The sequence below is a fragment of the Eschrichtius robustus genome, chromosome 7, assembly GCF_028021215.1.
Source record: "Eschrichtius robustus isolate mEscRob2 chromosome 7, mEscRob2.pri, whole genome shotgun sequence".
Taxonomy (NCBI): Eukaryota; Metazoa; Chordata; class Mammalia; order Artiodactyla; family Eschrichtiidae; genus Eschrichtius; species Eschrichtius robustus.
The window spans coordinates 81,526,059-81,544,017 of record NC_090830.1 but is presented as its reverse complement, the minus strand read 5'-3'; the positions used below and the strand labels follow the sequence as shown (position 1 = coordinate 81,544,017).

At 42.6% G+C, this 17,959-nt stretch overlaps 1 protein-coding gene across 9 annotated transcripts in view; it reads left to right on the top strand.

Annotated features, from left to right (window-relative positions):
* Window positions 1–17,959, top strand: part of KCNMA1 (potassium calcium-activated channel subfamily M alpha 1) — a 745,622-nt gene that overhangs the window by 499,088 nt on the left and 228,575 nt on the right. For all 9 annotated transcript variants that reach the window (XM_068547964.1, XM_068547957.1, XM_068547956.1 and 6 more), the window contains exons 6-7: window positions 9,347–9,422; window positions 17,237–17,312. In XM_068547964.1, coding sequence (XP_068404065.1) covers window positions 9,347–9,422; window positions 17,237–17,312 — 152 coding nt within the window. The remainder of the gene's footprint in view (window positions 1–9,346; window positions 9,423–17,236; window positions 17,313–17,959) is intronic.

The window sequence follows — 17,959 nt, the reverse complement described above, 5'->3', positions numbered from 1 at the left end:
TCTATCTTCCATGTAGTATCATCTAGAGGTTTTACTTTTAAATCATTATTATTATTATTATTTATTAGTTTTTGTAGTATTCAGTCAACACATAAACTAATCAGTTACTTTTACTCTTTTCTTGCATTGCTTCTTGTATCTCACTTGCTTTTGGGTTTATTTTTCTTTCAGCTGGTCAAGTGTATCTTTTTTAGCTCAAAATAATTTCTCCTGAAGATTGTGGCGATATCTTTCCTTTGTTTTCTTGAATCCAGTGCAACCAGGAGAATTCTGACAGTAATTTGATTCTCATTGCTTTGGGGAGTTTATGTCTTTGCATTGGTGTTCTGAAATGTCACCGTAGTACGCCTCAACTTGGGTCCTTTAAAATTATCCTGCTGGACACTTAACAGACCTTTCCAATCTGAGGATGCAGGTCATCCCTTTGATCTGGGAAACTTTATTCTAATGTTTGAGAGTTTTCCTGCTTTCGTTTTTTCTTTTTTTTTTTTCGCCACGCCACGAGGCTTGTGGGATCTTAGTTCCTTGACCCGTGATTGAACCCAGGCTCCGACAGTGAGAGCTTGGAGTCCTAACCACTGGATCGCCAGGGAATTTCCAGTTTTCCTGCTTTCTATTGCCTGTATTTTTTCCTTCTGGAAACTCAGTTACGTAAATGTTAAAAATCCTACACTTGTCTTCCATGTCTCTCAACTTCCCTTTTGTACTTTTCACCCCTTTTCCGCTTTGTATGAAGAGACCTCTGTTTGATAGTCTAGCCCTGTAGTTTGTATGTAGCTGTATCCATTCTTCTAATAGTTGGCTTTTTAAAGTTTTGATGTTTAAAATTTTAATTTCTAGAATATCTAGTTTATCTTTGCTGAGTTGACATATTTTCTTACAATTCTTTGTTTTTCAATCAAACTTTTTCTAAAGTTGTTGCTTTGTTAATGTTGTATCATTAAGTGTAAATTTTGCTAGACTACGTGCCTTTCTTCAAAGAAAGCTTGACTTTCCTCAAATATTTGGTGATTCTTGATTTTGTGCTCCTCTTTGGATTTGAGATTTTCTGTTAGCCTATATTAGAATGCTGTCTTGGCTTAATGCACCTTGTCTGAGGAGTGATGGGGTGGGTATGTGGCAGTGTATTTTGGCCCAGTAACTGGTCTTACAGCTTTCTTCTAAGAGTCACCAGTTCACGTGGGATATTGCTTTAACAGCTACAATGCCCACGCTTACTGCTTTATCCTGGCTGCTCCTATTTGGTACCCCAATCCATCAGTGAGTTAGTTGTCCCAGCCTCCCACTTCCCAGTGTTGGTCACCTCATTTCATCTTTTGAACAGTTGCTTTCTCCTTATCTATGATTTCCCCACTCCACCAGGCCCCACCAACCTGTCTTTGTGAAATTCCTTATCAAATGTATTGACCAAGAACATTTCTGATATTTTGTTTTTATTATGTTATATATATGTTTCTTACTATGTATGTTATCAGGTTTCTCAGCTTTGCCAAGTTAATTTCCAACAGAATATCCACTTTTCATCTACCAGCGTTTTGTGGTTTTCTCTTACGTTCTGTAGTTTCTCTTTGCTTCTTCCTGCCCTTGTGGGATTTTGCTATTTTTCCCCCCTTTAATATTATTTTAGTGAAGTTTTGAGAGGAGGCAGAGAGAAATCATTCTGTTCAATCTGTTAGGGTTAACCAGAATGCTCTGGATTCTTATTTTAATTCATGGATGAATTATATATGTTGGTATTTTATGTAGAACTTTAGCATCACTAATCTTAGTGAGATTATTTTACTTTTGTGTTTTGAGAGGCAGTTTTTGGTACCAGGTTATGATTATTTTATAATAAGTTTAATAGCTTTGCCTCTTTTAGTGTATCATGGAATAGTTTAGAGTGTCATTAAAATGTAAATGTTTTTAAAAATTTAATAAATTACATGGGTGCAAACTCTCTGAGGGGAAGATATTAATAAAAATTTCAATTTATATCTCAATTATCATCCTGTAATGGTTTTCTTTTTTGTGTGTATGAACTTACGAAGTTTACATTTTTTGGAAAGTTGTCCCTCTCAGTGTGGATTTCAAATTTTATTAGCCTGAATTTGTGCATGACTTTATTTTCTATTTGTTTCTTTATTGGATAAGCATGTGTGTTGTTTGTTTTATTGTTGTTATTGTTTGCCCCCATAAAATGATTTGAAAATTTTTATCACTTTTAATCTTTATTAGTTCTCTGATTATTCAAGTATAAACACTAAAGTAGAAATCATCTTTTCTTCTATGGTTGTTAAGACTACTTTTTTCCTAAGATCTTGAGCTGAATGCATTATTTTATAAGTAATCTATTATTATACTATGGGTTTTTTCTAATTTATAGTTAGCCAGTATGTTCTTCAAAAGTAAAGAGACAGGGTGCTTAATGGATATAGTACTGGTTTTAGATTACTCAAGCGATTACTCAGGGAAAAGGCAATTTGCTAACTATTTGGGGAAAAAATAAAACTTGGTCCCTTTGGCACGCTATTAACCAAAATAAATAAATACGCCAAGATGGATTTACAAATTAAAGGTTAAAAGAAGAAACGATACCCTAGATGGGTGGTTCCCACACTTGGCTGCACATTAGAATCATCTGGGGAGTTATAAAAAATTTCTGCACCCACGTTGTCACCCAGACCAATTAAATCAGAATATCTGAGGGTGGGAGATAGGCACCAGTGTTGTTCCAGAATTTCCAGGTGATTGCAATGGCAACAAAGTCTGGGAACCACTGCCCTGCAGTTTTGTTTTCTCAGTTTGGCCTCTGACCAGAAGCATCGGTGACATCGTAGAGTTGGTTAGAAATGCAGAGCATCGAGCCCCATCTCAGACCCATGGAATAGGGTCTGATTGTTAACAAACCCCAGATGATTCATGTGCACATGGAATTTGAATAGCTGGTCTCTAAAGCAGGCTTAGCAAACTAGGCTCCATGGCCTATTTATTTGAATAAAATTTTACTGGAATACAGTCACGTGCATTCATTTACATGTCATTTACAGCGGAGTGGGTAGTTGTGATAGAACCTAGAACATTTACTATCTGCTCATTTGTAGAAAAAGTTTTCAGTGCTTCTCAGCCGTGATGGCTCGTTAGGATCATTGCAGAACTTTAAAATTCCCTCTGCCTGGCTGTACCTCAGACCCATTAAGTCAGAATTGGGGAAGAGGAAGTGAGACCCAGGTAATTTAAAAGTGCAGCTGAGGTTCAGAGCTCGCGCCCTAAAAGTACAAAGAGAAAATGTACATGCATTTTTAAAAAATCTGTTTTTTACGATGGAGGTGGCCATTTTTTAATATTAAAGCAAAGAATCAATGATGGAAGTCTGATATATTTGACCATATAACAAACTTTGGAATTCAGGAAAAAAAAAAAAAACAAAAAAACACCTTAAGCAAAATTTAAGACTTAGGAAAGAAAAAAAACTTTGAGCAAAATTAAAAGAAGAATGATGAACCGTGGGATAAAATATATAACATATAATATTCTCATTATGAAAGAGCTCAAATATAATAAAAGAATAAGATGAACCCACAGGTAATCTGGCAGAGACTATTATAAAGCACTTTAACGAAGAATATAAGATGACTAATAATTATGTGAAAACACAGTTAACTTCATTTGTTAACCTAGAAAAGCAGAATAAAACAGGGATGGGCTCTATTTGGGGTTGAGGGCTATCAAATTGGGACTCCCACTTTCCCTCCCTCCCTCCCTCTTCACTCCCTCCTTTGCTTTCCCTTCCTTTCCCTTCCTTCTTCCCGTCTTAATCAGAATACTCAGTCTGATGGGGGTGTAGGCAAAGGGCATTTCCCTACTGACGGAAATGGGAATTGTTAGGAGAGTTTGGCAAGATGATCACAAGTGCCGGAAGCGCTTACTTGAGTGCTGATGTTTGGAATCGGAACTGACTGACCAAAGGCTGTGCCAGGGCAGTGGTTACAAGCTTGGGTTTTGTGGCGTTACATAAATTTGGGTTGAAATTTGTGCTGTGCTGCTTACAAACTGTGTGCTGGACACATTCTCTAGTCTGTTTATCCTTAGCTATTTTCTTCGGTTGTATGGATTAAATAAGATAGAGCTAAAGGATTAGGCATGTAGAAATAATTAAAAATAGCAGATGATCAATCATAATAGATTTACATCATTGTCAACATCATCATTTTACCAATAATTTAAAGTAACAATAACACTATTTACCGTGTGTGTGTGTATCTTTACGGGCTTTCTATTCCGTCTTGTTGACTTTTCTGTGTAGTTGTGAACAATAATATGCTGTTTCAATTCCATAGCTTCATATGGTAAAATTACTGTTTGTCGAGTACTTGCAGCGTGCCTGCCACGCTTTAGCAGAATACTTAGTCTCCTGGCACACAATCTCCAGGGCAGGTTTTAATACCCATCTCTGGGAGAGAAGAAGGGCACTAGGATGGGGTGGAGGGCTCAGCTGTGCTGCACCTGTACCAGAGGCCTTGTCCATCCCACAGGCAGCTCTGCAGCTGGATGGCCCTTCAGCAGTCCCAAATCCAGGCAAGGCAGCAGACCTTTGTCCCCGTATCTACCAGCCATGGGGGCCACCCCTGGTAAGGGGTGTGACCGTGGGCAAGGCTGCTCTTCAGGAGCCAGTGATGAATAAAGATCCCGGGAAAAGGGATCTGGGCTGTGCTCCACAGCACCCCCTATAGCTCATGCGTGTTATTTATTTAATATAGTCTCGTGACCACCTAGAGGGGTGGGATAGGGAGGATGGGAGGGAGACGCAAGAGGGAGCAGATACAGGGATATATGTATGTGTATAGCTGATTCACTTTGTTACACAGCAGAAACTAACACACTATTGTAAAGCAATTATACTCCAGTAAAGATGCTAAAAAAAAAAAAAAAAGAAATAGTTCAATACACACACACACACACACAATATAGTCTCACATATGATTCACTAGTATTTTATGTAGGATTCTTGTGGTTAGTCAATAGTCATTAGTGTGATGAGCTTGCCATTTTTTTCTTTTTAAACCTATGTCCAGGTAATACCACTTTTCTAACCAATACAAAGTACAGAAAGAGAGAGAAAAGTCCATTTTTATTACTTGACTATATAATAGAGAGTATTGATACGTAGAGAAGTTTACCGTTTTTTGGTAGTTTAAAGGAACTTGCTCATGAAACTATCTAGACCTTTGGAGAGCATAATTAATATGTTATTTTCTTCTTCACAACTCTGTTATAGCCATTTTCTATTTCCTAAAAAATAATTTTATTTCAGATATTTTAAATTATATAGAATAAATAATAAGAATATAGTGTTATAAAGCAAAGGAGATGAGTAATTTGTCACTTTGGCATTGCCCATCCCACTGCTTCCTTTTCTTGGCCTCTTTATGGAATCTGAGGTTGCTGTCTATCCTCTTTCAGGACCTCTCTGAGTATAGCAGCGTGACCATTGGTCAAGGCTCTTTCCTGGTTAGGCTTCTTCATATTTCCTAAGAGTGTCCGCCCAGGCCTCTGTCAGGTGAACTTTCAGAGGTCATGGCTTTTCCCTTTAGTAAACAATGTGTAGCCTCAGAGTTCCGGATGCAGAGCCTCTAGCCTTTAGCTCTCTGCCATCTAATTCTCAGAAGTCTGATTCATTCAGTTCAATTCAAGCAAGTAGTTACTGAGTATCCACCTTACGCAAGGCACTATTTTAGGTACATGGGATACAGCCATGAACACAACAGACATCAATCCCTCCCCTCCTAGAGCTGGTGCTATGGATAAGGAGACAGAAAGTAAACTACATAAATAAGTAAGATGCTGGTGCTTCATGCTGGGGAGAAAAGTAAAGCAGGCAAGCGGAATAAAGAGTTTTTTTGGGGGGGGGCGGGGGGGGGCTGAGGGGGGAGTTGCACTTTTAGACAGAGTAGCCAGGGAAGATCTCCCTGAGAAAGTTATGTTGATTAAACACCTGAAGGAGGTGAGCGAGGGCACCATGTGGCCATTTGGGAAGGAGCATTCCAGGCAGAGAGAAGAGCATGTGCAAAGGCCCTGAGGCAGGAGCATCTGTACACAGTCAAGGATCACTGAGGAAGACGGCCAGATCAGAGACAGAGTAGTATGAGTGGGGGGAAGAGGCCAGCAGGTCCAAAAAGAATGAGGGCTGGCCTTGCTTTAGGTTCTTGAAGGACTTTGACTTCTACTTTGTGTGGAATGTGGGCATTGGAGGATTTTGAGCAGAGGAACGGCATGATCCATTTTACCTGGTAACAGGCTCACTCTGGTTGCTGTGCTGAGAATAGACCACAAGTGGTGCAGGGGAGAAAGCAGTTGGGGGAGCTGCTGTGAGCTGTGGCCTGAAGGATAGACACTTCAGACCAGGCGTTTCTCCAAAGTGTCTGGCTTGATCTGAGGAGAACATGTAGACTGATTTTTTTTAGCCCTATGTAGCACTTTGTTTCTCATTTGCATTAGTGAAACCCAGTGCCGTGACAATGACCAGCACAAAGCAGTCAAATAAACAAAGCCCACCATTGTTCAGCCCGTGAGAATGTCGCTCCTGCATCACCCCAGGCCCCTTTGGCAGGGAGACACTTCTCTTGAGTCCCTCTCCTGGGATAACCTCTTCTCCTAAGAACCAGCTTATTTTCCTCCTTTCTTAATCTTAGAGTGCCTCCCTGCTTGCTTTCCTTGGGAAAGAGCTCAGACCTAGGTCTACAGTGTACCTCTAGCGAGAGGACAGGACCTTGTGACTGCGGCATTCTTTTTTTTTTTCCTATCTTTATTTTCATACACCTCAATTAAAAGAAAAGCTTTTATTCTATCTTATTTTTGTGAGTTGCTTTAAAATATGACAAACGACAAACCAATAATACAGGATGCAAAAGGCATTTCTTCACGATAAAAAGAAGGAAATCCCATTCAAAGCGTGGGCCATTTGTATTCAGTTTTTGTTTCCATAAATGAAAGTACACACACGCTTCTCTCTCTCACACACACACACACACACACACACACACACACACAATTTTTCAGGATGAAACTATTAGCGGCTAATATGTTACTAAAGCATCCTTATATCCCTGACTGGTTTCAGTACTAACTGCCAGTGTTTTTCTACCTCGAGCTTCTAAATGTGTTATTTTACCTCCCAGCAATATGTGCCAGTGATGCTGCAGTCAGATCAGCCATCCAGGTTGGGCTGGATGCTTCGGACCAACAGGAGAGTTTATTAACAATTCACTTTCCAGCCTGCACCACCCCCCATTCTGATTTAGTAAGACTTAATGAACTTCTTTGCAAATGTTTTGTTCAAACAATATATTTTCTGAGAACTTGGATATTTGAAAGTATTTTTTGTTGCCCTTACACTGTTGAACAACTACTTGACAGGGTATAAAAATCTTGGGTCAGACTCTCCTTGTTTTAAAATTCTGCGTGTTACCCAGTCGTTGCTTAACACTTACTGTTACGTAATGAGATCTTAGTTGCCTTAATGGTAACCCTCTCCCCACCCTGACACTTTTTGATTTTTACTTCTTCATTTATTTTAATACTTGAAATTTGAAGGGAAGAACAATAAGAGACTTCTTGGTGTCAGTCTCTCAGAGCTGATCGTTCATTTTGCCTTTTAATCTCGAGTCATTCTTTTCATATCCAGAAAGTTCAATCCTGTGATGTCCTGGCCGCTACTTATGATCTATGTGTTGTTTGCACTTCCCTTTGGAACACATTTTATTCATAGGTTGGATCTCTGTGATCTCTACTCCACTTCTATTTTCTTAAGTTTCATCTTTTCTCTGCCTTGTGAGATGACCTCTCCATTCTGTCCTCTACATCCCGTTGTTAGCGGTGTGAGGTCAACCTTTCATCAGCTCGGTTAGGACTGGGTTTTTGGCTCCTGAGACTTTTATTTCATCCACATCCCTTCTCATCTCTGCACTTTCTTGTTGAATAAAAGTAATATGAATATCATCCAGAACAGAAGGCGGGTGTTTTCTGAAAAATCTTCTGTCCGTGAAGGTAAATCCTTTTAGATGAGAAATTTTCCTTTTGAGCCATATCCTTTTGTCCCTCTTGAGCAGTGGGGTTTTTCCTTCTGTGGGCTTTAAGTTAGCCTTTCCTTGTCACCTTATGCTTGAACAAGGAGTAACCTAACTGAGCGCAATATGGAGCTGTTTAGGGGAAAACTTCCGGTCTGTCTCCTTTCCTTGATTCACCCTGGGGTCTCTAGAGAATCACCACCGCTTCTTCCCACCACTCTGCACGCCTCCCCGCTTTACTGCCTCACATACTGGGCCGAATAAACTCTCACCCATGGACAATCGAGCTGCCCGTCTACAACTTAGCCCACTCTGTGCTCAGCTCCACACATGGCACATGCGGAAGCTTAATAAAATGCTTTGAATCCCCTTGGGAGTGGGTGTGATATTGAAAGTGTCTCAAAGCTGTAATAAAGTATTCTGTAAACAGTTCTCTTGCACAACTGCCAAGATTCAAAGCCCCATGAGTCATTCAGATTGTTTTTGACTCACAAATTTGATCTCAACAGAAATACATTTTACCCATGGCTATTAAAACACAACAATAATTTGTATTTTCTTGAATCCTCAATCGTGTCTTCCTTCCCCATTTCCCTCTCTCTCCTGCTACATAGAAACACTGGCTCTTCTTCGCCATTCGAGAGAGGTTGCTGATTCAGAATGGAGAAGCATGTATCTTGACACTCAGTAAAAGTAGAATTATATAAGTTTTGAATCCTGAAGTATATGGGGTGTGATATCTTAATGATTTGATTTTTTTTTTTTTTTTTGATTGGAAGAAAAATATACAACCTTGTAGGAAACAGATAACACAGTGGGCTATACTCTTCATTTTATCAGAACTGCAGATAAAGATTGAAAAAAAAAAAAAAAAGAAAATCCACCGAAGAGGTGAGGTTATCTGATTTGTTCCTAATCTGCTCTTAGCACAAGGGTTACCCTGAGCTATTCCCAGTATTTTTCAGAGACAGAATCCTCTCAGACAACCATGTAACTTAGAAATCGTGCTTTAAATCAGAGATGGACACATGAGAAAGCTCTGTAAACTGGGCTCTGCCCACCAGAATATCCTCTGCAGCGGCTCCATACAGGGCCCCTTTCATGAAAAAGTCAGGTTACCAGCTGAGATTAAACCAGCCAAGGATCAGGATGAAGAACTACATCCAAGGTACGGGATGGTTCATTCTTCTGCAGGAATTTCATATCCCGTTAACCTTGGCAGCTGTACATCCAACAGCAGTGTGTGGACATTAAAACCACACCTTGAAAATAATGCATCTCTATTTCATTTCTCTTTCCAGGTTTGAGATTTTTAAGAGCTCTCAGGCTGATCCAGTTTTCAGAAATTTTGCAGTTTCTGAATATCCTGAAAACAAGGTAAGATGTTCTTTCTCATATTTTTTTTCTCGTTCTGGTCCCCAGTGCCACGTTGTAAATATCAGGTGTGTGTACTTTCATCACGATGAAGTTAGAGTTCTTTTATGCACAGAGGGAGTGATCTAACACAGAAACCCAGGGAAGGCCTAGAGGTAGGGTCTTCTGCAGGGCAGGGACTCTATGGTAAAGAGAAAGAAACAGCTGTGTATGGGGGGAAGTAGAGACAGTTTTGGGGGGATCTTGTGGGGTTGCTTGGACACCGGCCGCAGCTCCATAGAGAGAGGTGCACAGTGGGTGAGGGATAGGTCTGCTCATTGATTGGGAAGTCCTTGCTCCCAGGTTTTAAATCACCCCTTTATTACATCACTAAATAAGAAATTGAACCTGGCCATAAAAGCAATGGAAGCAGTGCTCTTTGAGAGGCAATCACAGACCTCACATACAGCAAACAGAAAATCATTTCATTTCAAAGTACATTCTAGATGTTCACTTTATAGCCCGTGGAGCCCCTGGGGCTTGCTCTGTGAATTGCCTTCTGGGGAATATCTAAAAACCTCCCGCCGAATGCACCATGACTACTTCTGTTAACTGTATTATGATCTGGAAAACACTACTGGACCAGGAGAAAAAAATCCTCCAGAGACCCCTTTCCTGAGGACCTGCAGGTTCTCAGGGCTGGCCGGAAACCAGGGCTGCCTTGATGCATAAACTAATAAAAGAGGTTGGACGTCCTTTAATGGAGAATAAGTACAGGTCATAAATTTCTCTCATAGGAAATTACACTTTGAGCAGCTCACTGCTAATGTTCCATTTCCTCTTTGGTTGGCCTTAACGTGTTTGATAAATGATGAAAAACAGGACATCTCTATGTTTGTGATTTGTAATTAATACACCTGCATTTTGGGGGAGCTTGGATTCAGCATTGTTTTCTCAGTAACTGAGGCTGGGACTCAGCTTCCTGAATATGTCACATCCAACAAATATGACAGGCTTTCCTCTTTGGGTCTTAGTGTGTTTTGTTTTATTTTAGTTTGTTTTGATTTCAAATTGGTTTCCCCTCGCTAACTATTCATCTGCGTGAATGGGGGAATAAATTCACTTCCTATTAGTCAAGTTAAAAAGAAAATGAGCGTCGAATGCCATGGAAATCTTCCACAGTGTGTCCCAACACCCTTTACTTTCATTATCCTGGGGTCAGAATTTGTTGGTGCTCCATTTAATAGTGTGTACTATTATTAATATGGAATGAATATTGTTACTCTTCGTATTTCTTCTGAGTGACAGTAACCTTCATTTCTACCTTTTTATGACTTTTCTAGGCGAGAGACTCATATTCCTCTTGAAATTAAAATGGTCAACAAAGCTAGTAATCCTCAAGTTTTGCCTCTATCATATTTGCTCCACTACACTGTATTTTTACAGGTAGACTTGGTGAGGACCCAGTGGCAATCACAGGAGCTGTATTTAAGAGATACTTGTGGGGGCGGTGTTACGTGGTGTCATCCACACTGTCTAACATGGTATAGTGCCTCTCTCTCCCTGTTTCGAGTTTGCTTGTTTAGGGGGCTTTTAATTCTCTGACGCCAGCATCTTAAGAAGGTGCCATTACTCTGAGGAATAACATGGAGAGAACTGTATTCTCACCTTCCTCGTACTCCATGTGGATCCTTCCTGGACTTGGGAGAATAATAAGCCATCTGAGTAAACTATCTCTTTCTAGGCTTTTGCCAAGAGACCCGCCAACTTCCCATTCCTTGGAGAAGACTCCTTTCCTCTGGATGCAGGAAATGGCACTAGCCTCCCTGGGGAAACATTCCACCTGATGACTCTACAATTATGGGGGTTCATTCTCCCAGCGCAGGGGGGGAAAATCTGAAGCAGCGAGTGAGGGAAAGAGGTGACTCTACATTGGGAGAGTCATTGGGAGAGTCTACATTGGGAGAGTCCCAGGCTACTGGGATGTCTGCCATCCTAAGCCCCAAACAGCATTTCCCCAAGCACCCCACTTCCCACAGAATTAAACTCCTTGTGTTATGGGAGGGTGGTTTCCATCACAACCACACACTTGGATTGTCCCAGTTCCTGCCACAACGAGGGACAGCATCAGGGTGACTTCAAGCCTGAATTGAGCAACCATTTGTGCAGCGGTGAGATGGGTGCCAGGATTGAGTCCTACTTTCAGAGAGCTCCCTGGGGGAGGACTGACCCCTAGTGTGGTTGGTACAGGTACACCCAGGGCTTGGGAGGCATGGAGGAGAGTAATTAAGTGGGGCTCGGCGTGAGTGTGAGACAGTCAAGGATCTTTTCAAGGCAAAGGGGGTGTCTTCGGTAAGCCTTGTAGAAAGCCAGGTGTCATTCTGGTGGTGCTGGAGATTAGGCATGTGAGAGGGAGGGTGAGTGGGGCAACTTCCTATCAAGGAAGCTGCAGGAAAACACGTAAGTGAGAGAACATGGCCTTTGGGGGAACGTTGAGTAATTCTGTGCTCTTGGAGACTGGGGTTTCCATGGTAGGAAAAGAGAAAGATGAGATTAGGGGGGCAGGGGGCAGGGAGAGGCCAGGTCACCGGGCACAGACTGAACCTTCATGTGATTGTAAGAACTCGGGGGATATAGAATAGCTCTCTGAGCCCGTTCCCTCTCCAGCTGCCTGGCTGATAGCGGCCCCTTCCTTCCGTGAGCCCCAGGCACAGATCCCGCAGGCTCTGCTGCAGAGAAGCAGAAGCCTTGGTCCTTGTAGGGCTTCGTACCTTGAGGGATTTTCTGGTAACGCCTCTGTACTTCGCTGCTTTCACAGGGACCTTCCAGGCGGGTGGGTGGAGCCCCGCCATCATCCTTCCGGGGGTTTTGTATGACTTTCTCTAGCGGCCAGTCCCCAGCAACCTGGGGTATTGGGTAGCGGTGGAGACATTGAAATGGCGATTTGAAATAACGATATGAAATTGTGGTTTCATGTTCCGTCCTTCGGCTGCCTCTCCTGGCCCAAAGTGGGAAGAAACAGGGCAGAAAAATATATGGCGCAGAGTGGGGGGGAGAGAAAGAGAAAGAGGGATGGGGAAAGAGGGAGACAGAAAGGATGAAGAGGTCAGGAAAAAGATGACAGAGTGAACAGGATGACAGAGAAAACAGAAAGTCACAGTAACGGGACAGCATCAGGGTCATTCCCCAAACTGCCAGCCAACAGAAGGGCCTCAAAGGCTCCATGTCCTATAAATGGCATATCGAAGGGGCCACTGGGAGACCTTGTGCCATTGTCTGAGCTTTTGGCAGTTCCTCAGTTGCCCAGCAAACTGGCAAGCAGACTCATACAGTCAGAGCAAAGGAAGCAGCTCTGTCTAAAGGCGGTCATTCCATACCTCGTTTAATGCTGATGATGGAGATATAGATACTTATGATGGGGACATGGAGCACCTAGTGCTTTTTAAAAAAAAAAAAAAAAAAGTAGTTACCTTACTGTTTCCTCTAATTATTAAAGTGCAGTGTAAACATTTCAGCAATATAGAAAAGGATAAAGCACAGTTTCCTCAACACCATCGATGGTTGAGATAACCTCACTAATATTCTACCGTGCCACTTCCGTTTCCCACATAGCATTCCACTCTATGTATGTACCATCATTTACCTAAACAACACATTTTTTTTTTTTTTGACATTTTGGAAACTGAAATCACTGTACTACATATATTACCTCAGAAACGGCTGCCATGTTAAAGTTCTTGAAAAGAGTTATCAGTATAGAGACTGCAGGCAGAGGCCGCATCGTGAAGGCTCTCAGATGTCATAGATTTGACTCGGAGAGCAAGGGAGAGTTGTTGAGGGGTTCAGGCAGGAGAGGAACGTGGTCAGATTTACATTTTAGAAAGATCCACTGTTCCACCAATTGTATAGAGAGTGGGTCTAAAACATCTAAGCCGTAGACCATGAGATTAGTCAGGAGGCGGTTGTCCAGGCAAGTGGTACTAGGGACTGGCGTTTGGAGAAGAGGGAGAGGGATCGAGAGATATTTAAGGGTTAGAATTGACAGAACTTGATTTTGCTTCACTCTGTGTCTTATCGTTCAGGCCATTCATCCCAGTGGGGTACAGTGCAGTTGACTTTGAGGGGATTGCACATCTGTCCAGCAAAGGTAACAATAAAACAAAATAAGGGCATTGGCACCTGTCTCTATTCTCAGCCAGAAACAAAGAGGAAAATACCGGTCAAGTAGAACGGAGATGAATTCGTATTGCGTTTTGGAAAGAGATGATATTTTCAGTCTCAACCCATACATGTCTTGTTAAATACACTGAGAGCAGAGCTGGCCCCCAGCGGTTCTGGGTTTTCAGCTGTCATCTTGGAAAAAGACAGACATTCGCTCTTCCAGTATCTACAGAGACAGACTCTCTCTCCCGATATCTACGGAGTCCTAAAAAAGGTCTCTGATCTATAAGAACAGAAAAGTCTCTGTGCCTGCCCATAGACGATGATTCACTGTATCCATTGATACAGATTACTCTAATGGCTAGTGAGAACTCATGGGGCAGGGGCCCAGAAATGATAATGGAAAACACGAAAATGAAGTTAGGTTCTCATGCTAACGTCACAATCTGTCCCTTATCGTGAGGGGGCTAGAACCTGAATAGTTCCAATCGTTCTAACCATTGGGAACTTGCCCTTTGGTCCAGACCCCTGGGCTTGGCCCTGAAGTCTGTGACTATCTCCAGTGGCCTCTTGCCATGCGGAGCCCACAACCCTGTCCTGCAACCCCTTCCCTCTTCCCAAGGAGCCCTCTTCAGCTTGGTGAGGTTCAAATTTCAGAATATGGAGAAAGTCCACCAAGAGTTAATCTTGTGTCTCTTGCACAGAGCTTGTAGATGATTGCCTGGTCAGAGAGTTTCATTTGAAAAGCAAATTCCTAATACTGGGCATCTGTAATGATGCAGGTGCCATAAAAAATAATCAGATTTCAGTGCTTAATTAGGGACTCTTTCAGCAACAATGATTAGATGTTCTCTACACAACAGAGAGCTCCCTTAAGTACTATTAATATCACTGTGACAATCAGAGATTAATAATCACCATATAAGGTCGTTTTTCCAAAGCACCATGAGGCTCGGAGACTCCCATAGTTGCAATCTCTCAAGAGGGCTCCACGTGGTTATTGGTGGGACACTGCTTTGTTCAGTCTCCAAGGATCCAGGACTGTGTAAGTGAATCACCTTGGCACTTAATTATCCTCTGAGAAGATGAGCAACACAGGCTTCCCTGAGATCTCTCCCTTTGCCACTGGCTACCTGTCCCTCATCAGTCTCTCTCTCTCCAAGGTTAATGCACCTCAGAGGGCTTAAAAGGCAGAGGCAGGGAGGTTTTGCTTTATTTTGGCTTCCTCTTGAGAAACTAGTTGGGGACAGGATATGGCGATAGCCTCTATCCTCCCTGGGGCAGTACCCTCTGGCCCTCTTCATATCCTCTACACGGGGTGTGGGGAAGGCACAGCTTCACTTTCACAACAAGGAAGACTTTCTGGTGGATCCCAGGCTGCGACTGTGTTCTACACTGTAGTGGCCAAGAGGGCAGACTCTGGAGCCAAACTGCCTGGGTTCAAGTCCCAACTCTGCTGCTTACTGCGTTGAAGTTGGGTCAGTTTCTTAACCTTGGGACCGCCTCATAGAGTCATTATGAAGATTTGATGAGTTAATATACGTGAAGCACTTAAAATGGCGGTGCACAGGGTAAGCCCTGTGAAAGAACTGTGTCAGCCATTCTTAATCACTGTGATCTTAAACTCTTAGAATTTAAACCATTGGTTTCCCTTGAGAAAGAGGTGGGAGGGGCCGGAGATCAATCCATCCAGGATGATGGGCTGAACCACGCCGTGGGCAGTGTTAGGCCCCTCTGGGGAGACTAAAAGAGAGAGAGTTCTTTTCTGCACGACGCAGGTGGGAACACAAGAGTCAAATAGAAATCTGAAACGCTGCCTTAAGACAGCGGAATGGGTTACCAATGAATAGCTGGAGGTGAAGGAGACGTAGGTCACTTTGTATTGCCCGTGGGTAGAACCACTTTAAGGAAGACGTAGGGAGTGAACCAGGCTTTGAAGAAAGGGAAATATTTGGAGAGATGGGGAGGACTTTTGAGCTGAGTAATAGCATAAACAAAGACTTGGTGAGTAAGTTTGGCTGTGACGGAAGTTGCAAGGTTTGTATAGAAAGAATCGTGGTAGGAGGACCTGAAACTTCAGAGGGTGTTGAAGGTGGGAGTTTGGACATAATATTTTACCCAACAGGAGCCTTTGGACAGGGCAGCGACCTGCTGACAACAGTGGTTGAGGAGCTGTACACCCAGTAGGAGTGAACGGGGTGGAGGCAGATGGGACGAGTACAGAGGGGAGACCAACTCACTCAGTGCAGATTCTTAGAGGCCCTGCTGTACACCAGGGACTCACTGCTCCCAGGGTCCCTGCCGACAAGGCCCCTACCATAAGGGAGCTAAGTATCTCGTGAGTGCCAATCGATCTTTCTCGAGGAACACTGGTGGATGCTGAAATGTTTAGGTATAAGGTCGTTGGGGAATAGGATATTCATATGGTCCCAGAGTCCCACTCCCCAGATGGCATATTAATTACAAAGGGAAATGGGCACCTCTCAGTGGCGCCATCTGGCGTTTCCACCTTCACCAGGTGACTGGACCTGGTGCAATTGAGTTGGAATTTCCTGATGTGATGCCATCCCAGGCGGGTCTTCTCAAAAGACGTATTGAAACAGGATCTAATCAGGCGGGAACAGTCAGACAAATCCAGAATATGGGACATTCTGGATGACAGCTGGCCTGGGTGCACAGAAAATTAAATTGGCACTAAAAACAGATTTAAAAGGGTGTGTGTATTGGTTGCGGGGTGGGGGTGTGTTACTTACAAATTAAAGGAGAATAAAGCAGAGAATGGCAAACTGAGTAGCCATTACTACTTAGGCCAATCAGCCCACTGCCTGTCTTTGTGAATAAAGTTTTCCTGGAACACTGCCACACCTATTCCTTTACAGGTTTCCCAAGGTGCTCTTCTGCTCCAGCAGCAGAATTGAGTAGTTGCAACAGAGACTTTATGACCCAGCGAAGGCTGAATATTTGCTATCTGTCCCTTTATTAGAAAAGTTTCCTGACCCCTAGATTAAAGCCACATGATAATCAAATGCAGCGCATGAACCTTGATTACTTCCTGAATCAGGGTGAAAGCATGAAAGCATCAGTAAACCTAATTTCGGAGCAACTGGAGATATCTAGATTAGGAGTGCCTATTAGATGACATTACTGAATCCGTGTCAGTTTCCTTAGGCAGGACAATTGTATTATGATTGTCTTGCACAGTGTCCTTCTTAGGTGTTCAGTGCTGAAGTATTCAGGGGGTTGTGTCATGATGTCTACAATGTGCTTGTAAAATGGTTCAGCCAGAAAAGGGAAAAAAAAAGAAGAGAAAATGTATAGAGATAAAAAACCAATGTGGCAAAATGTTAACTGGTTCATCTAGGTGAAGGGCATCCAAGTGTTCATTATATTCTTCTTTCACTATTTCTGTAGATTTACAGGTTTTCGAAATAAAAATTAAGAAAAGATTTTAAACCGTCAGAGGGCTTAATTTAGGGACCACTTTCAGTAACTCAGAAGTCATCTTCCTATAGGCTCTGGCCTGAGCTACTTATGCCACCTTTCAGATCCTTCCCTTGTGGTGGCTCTGGGGGGTTGGGCGTGGGAGTGGGCACTAAAGAGGCTCTGTTCCTCTGGAAGGCAGCCCCAAGTGAGTCTTCTTCTGTAACTTGGGGATTTTGCTTGTGTCTTTTGCACAGTAATTCCATCAAGCTGGTGAATCTGCTCTCCATATTTATCAGCACATGGCTAACAGCAGCCGGCTTCATCCATTTGGTAAGTATCCTTGAAGACGCTTCAGTGCTGGCGTTTCTGGAACAAGGCCCTCTCTGAGTCATTTTATTACCTGGGAGACAAACTTCAGCCCAGCTGTAGAATGCAAAACAAACGAGAAGCAACTGCACAGTTGTCTAGATTTCCAATCCTTTGACCCCGAACTAGTTCCAGATGGTGAGCCACGATCACACCCTTCACCTGCGGTTTTCAGCTCACCTGTATTGCTATGGGGGCTTTCATTGCTTTTTTTTTTTTTTTTTTTTTTTTCCCTTCTGTCTGCAATAACCCCAACCAACCACAAGATGGCAGTGCTTCCTCAGCAATCACCAGAAAAGGTTGGCGACCAGGTTGCAAGTCTGGCCCCCATCTCTTAGTAAACAACAAATTCAGATTCATCAACTTCCCTCCACTTCCCCCTTACAAAAAGCCCTCTTCGATTCTTTGGCCTGATTGCTTGTCAAGTTATTCCGTGTCTCAAAAATGTTAATTCTTTTAAATTAACAACTCCAAAGCCTTATATTATTGTCAAGCTGTTCTCACCTTCCCAGGGCAGATTTCTGCCTGCTTTCTAGGGAGCATAGCTATCCTGGGAAGTGCGTTTCAAACAAACACAAACCTTTAAAGCTAGAAGGAGCCTCATCTAACTT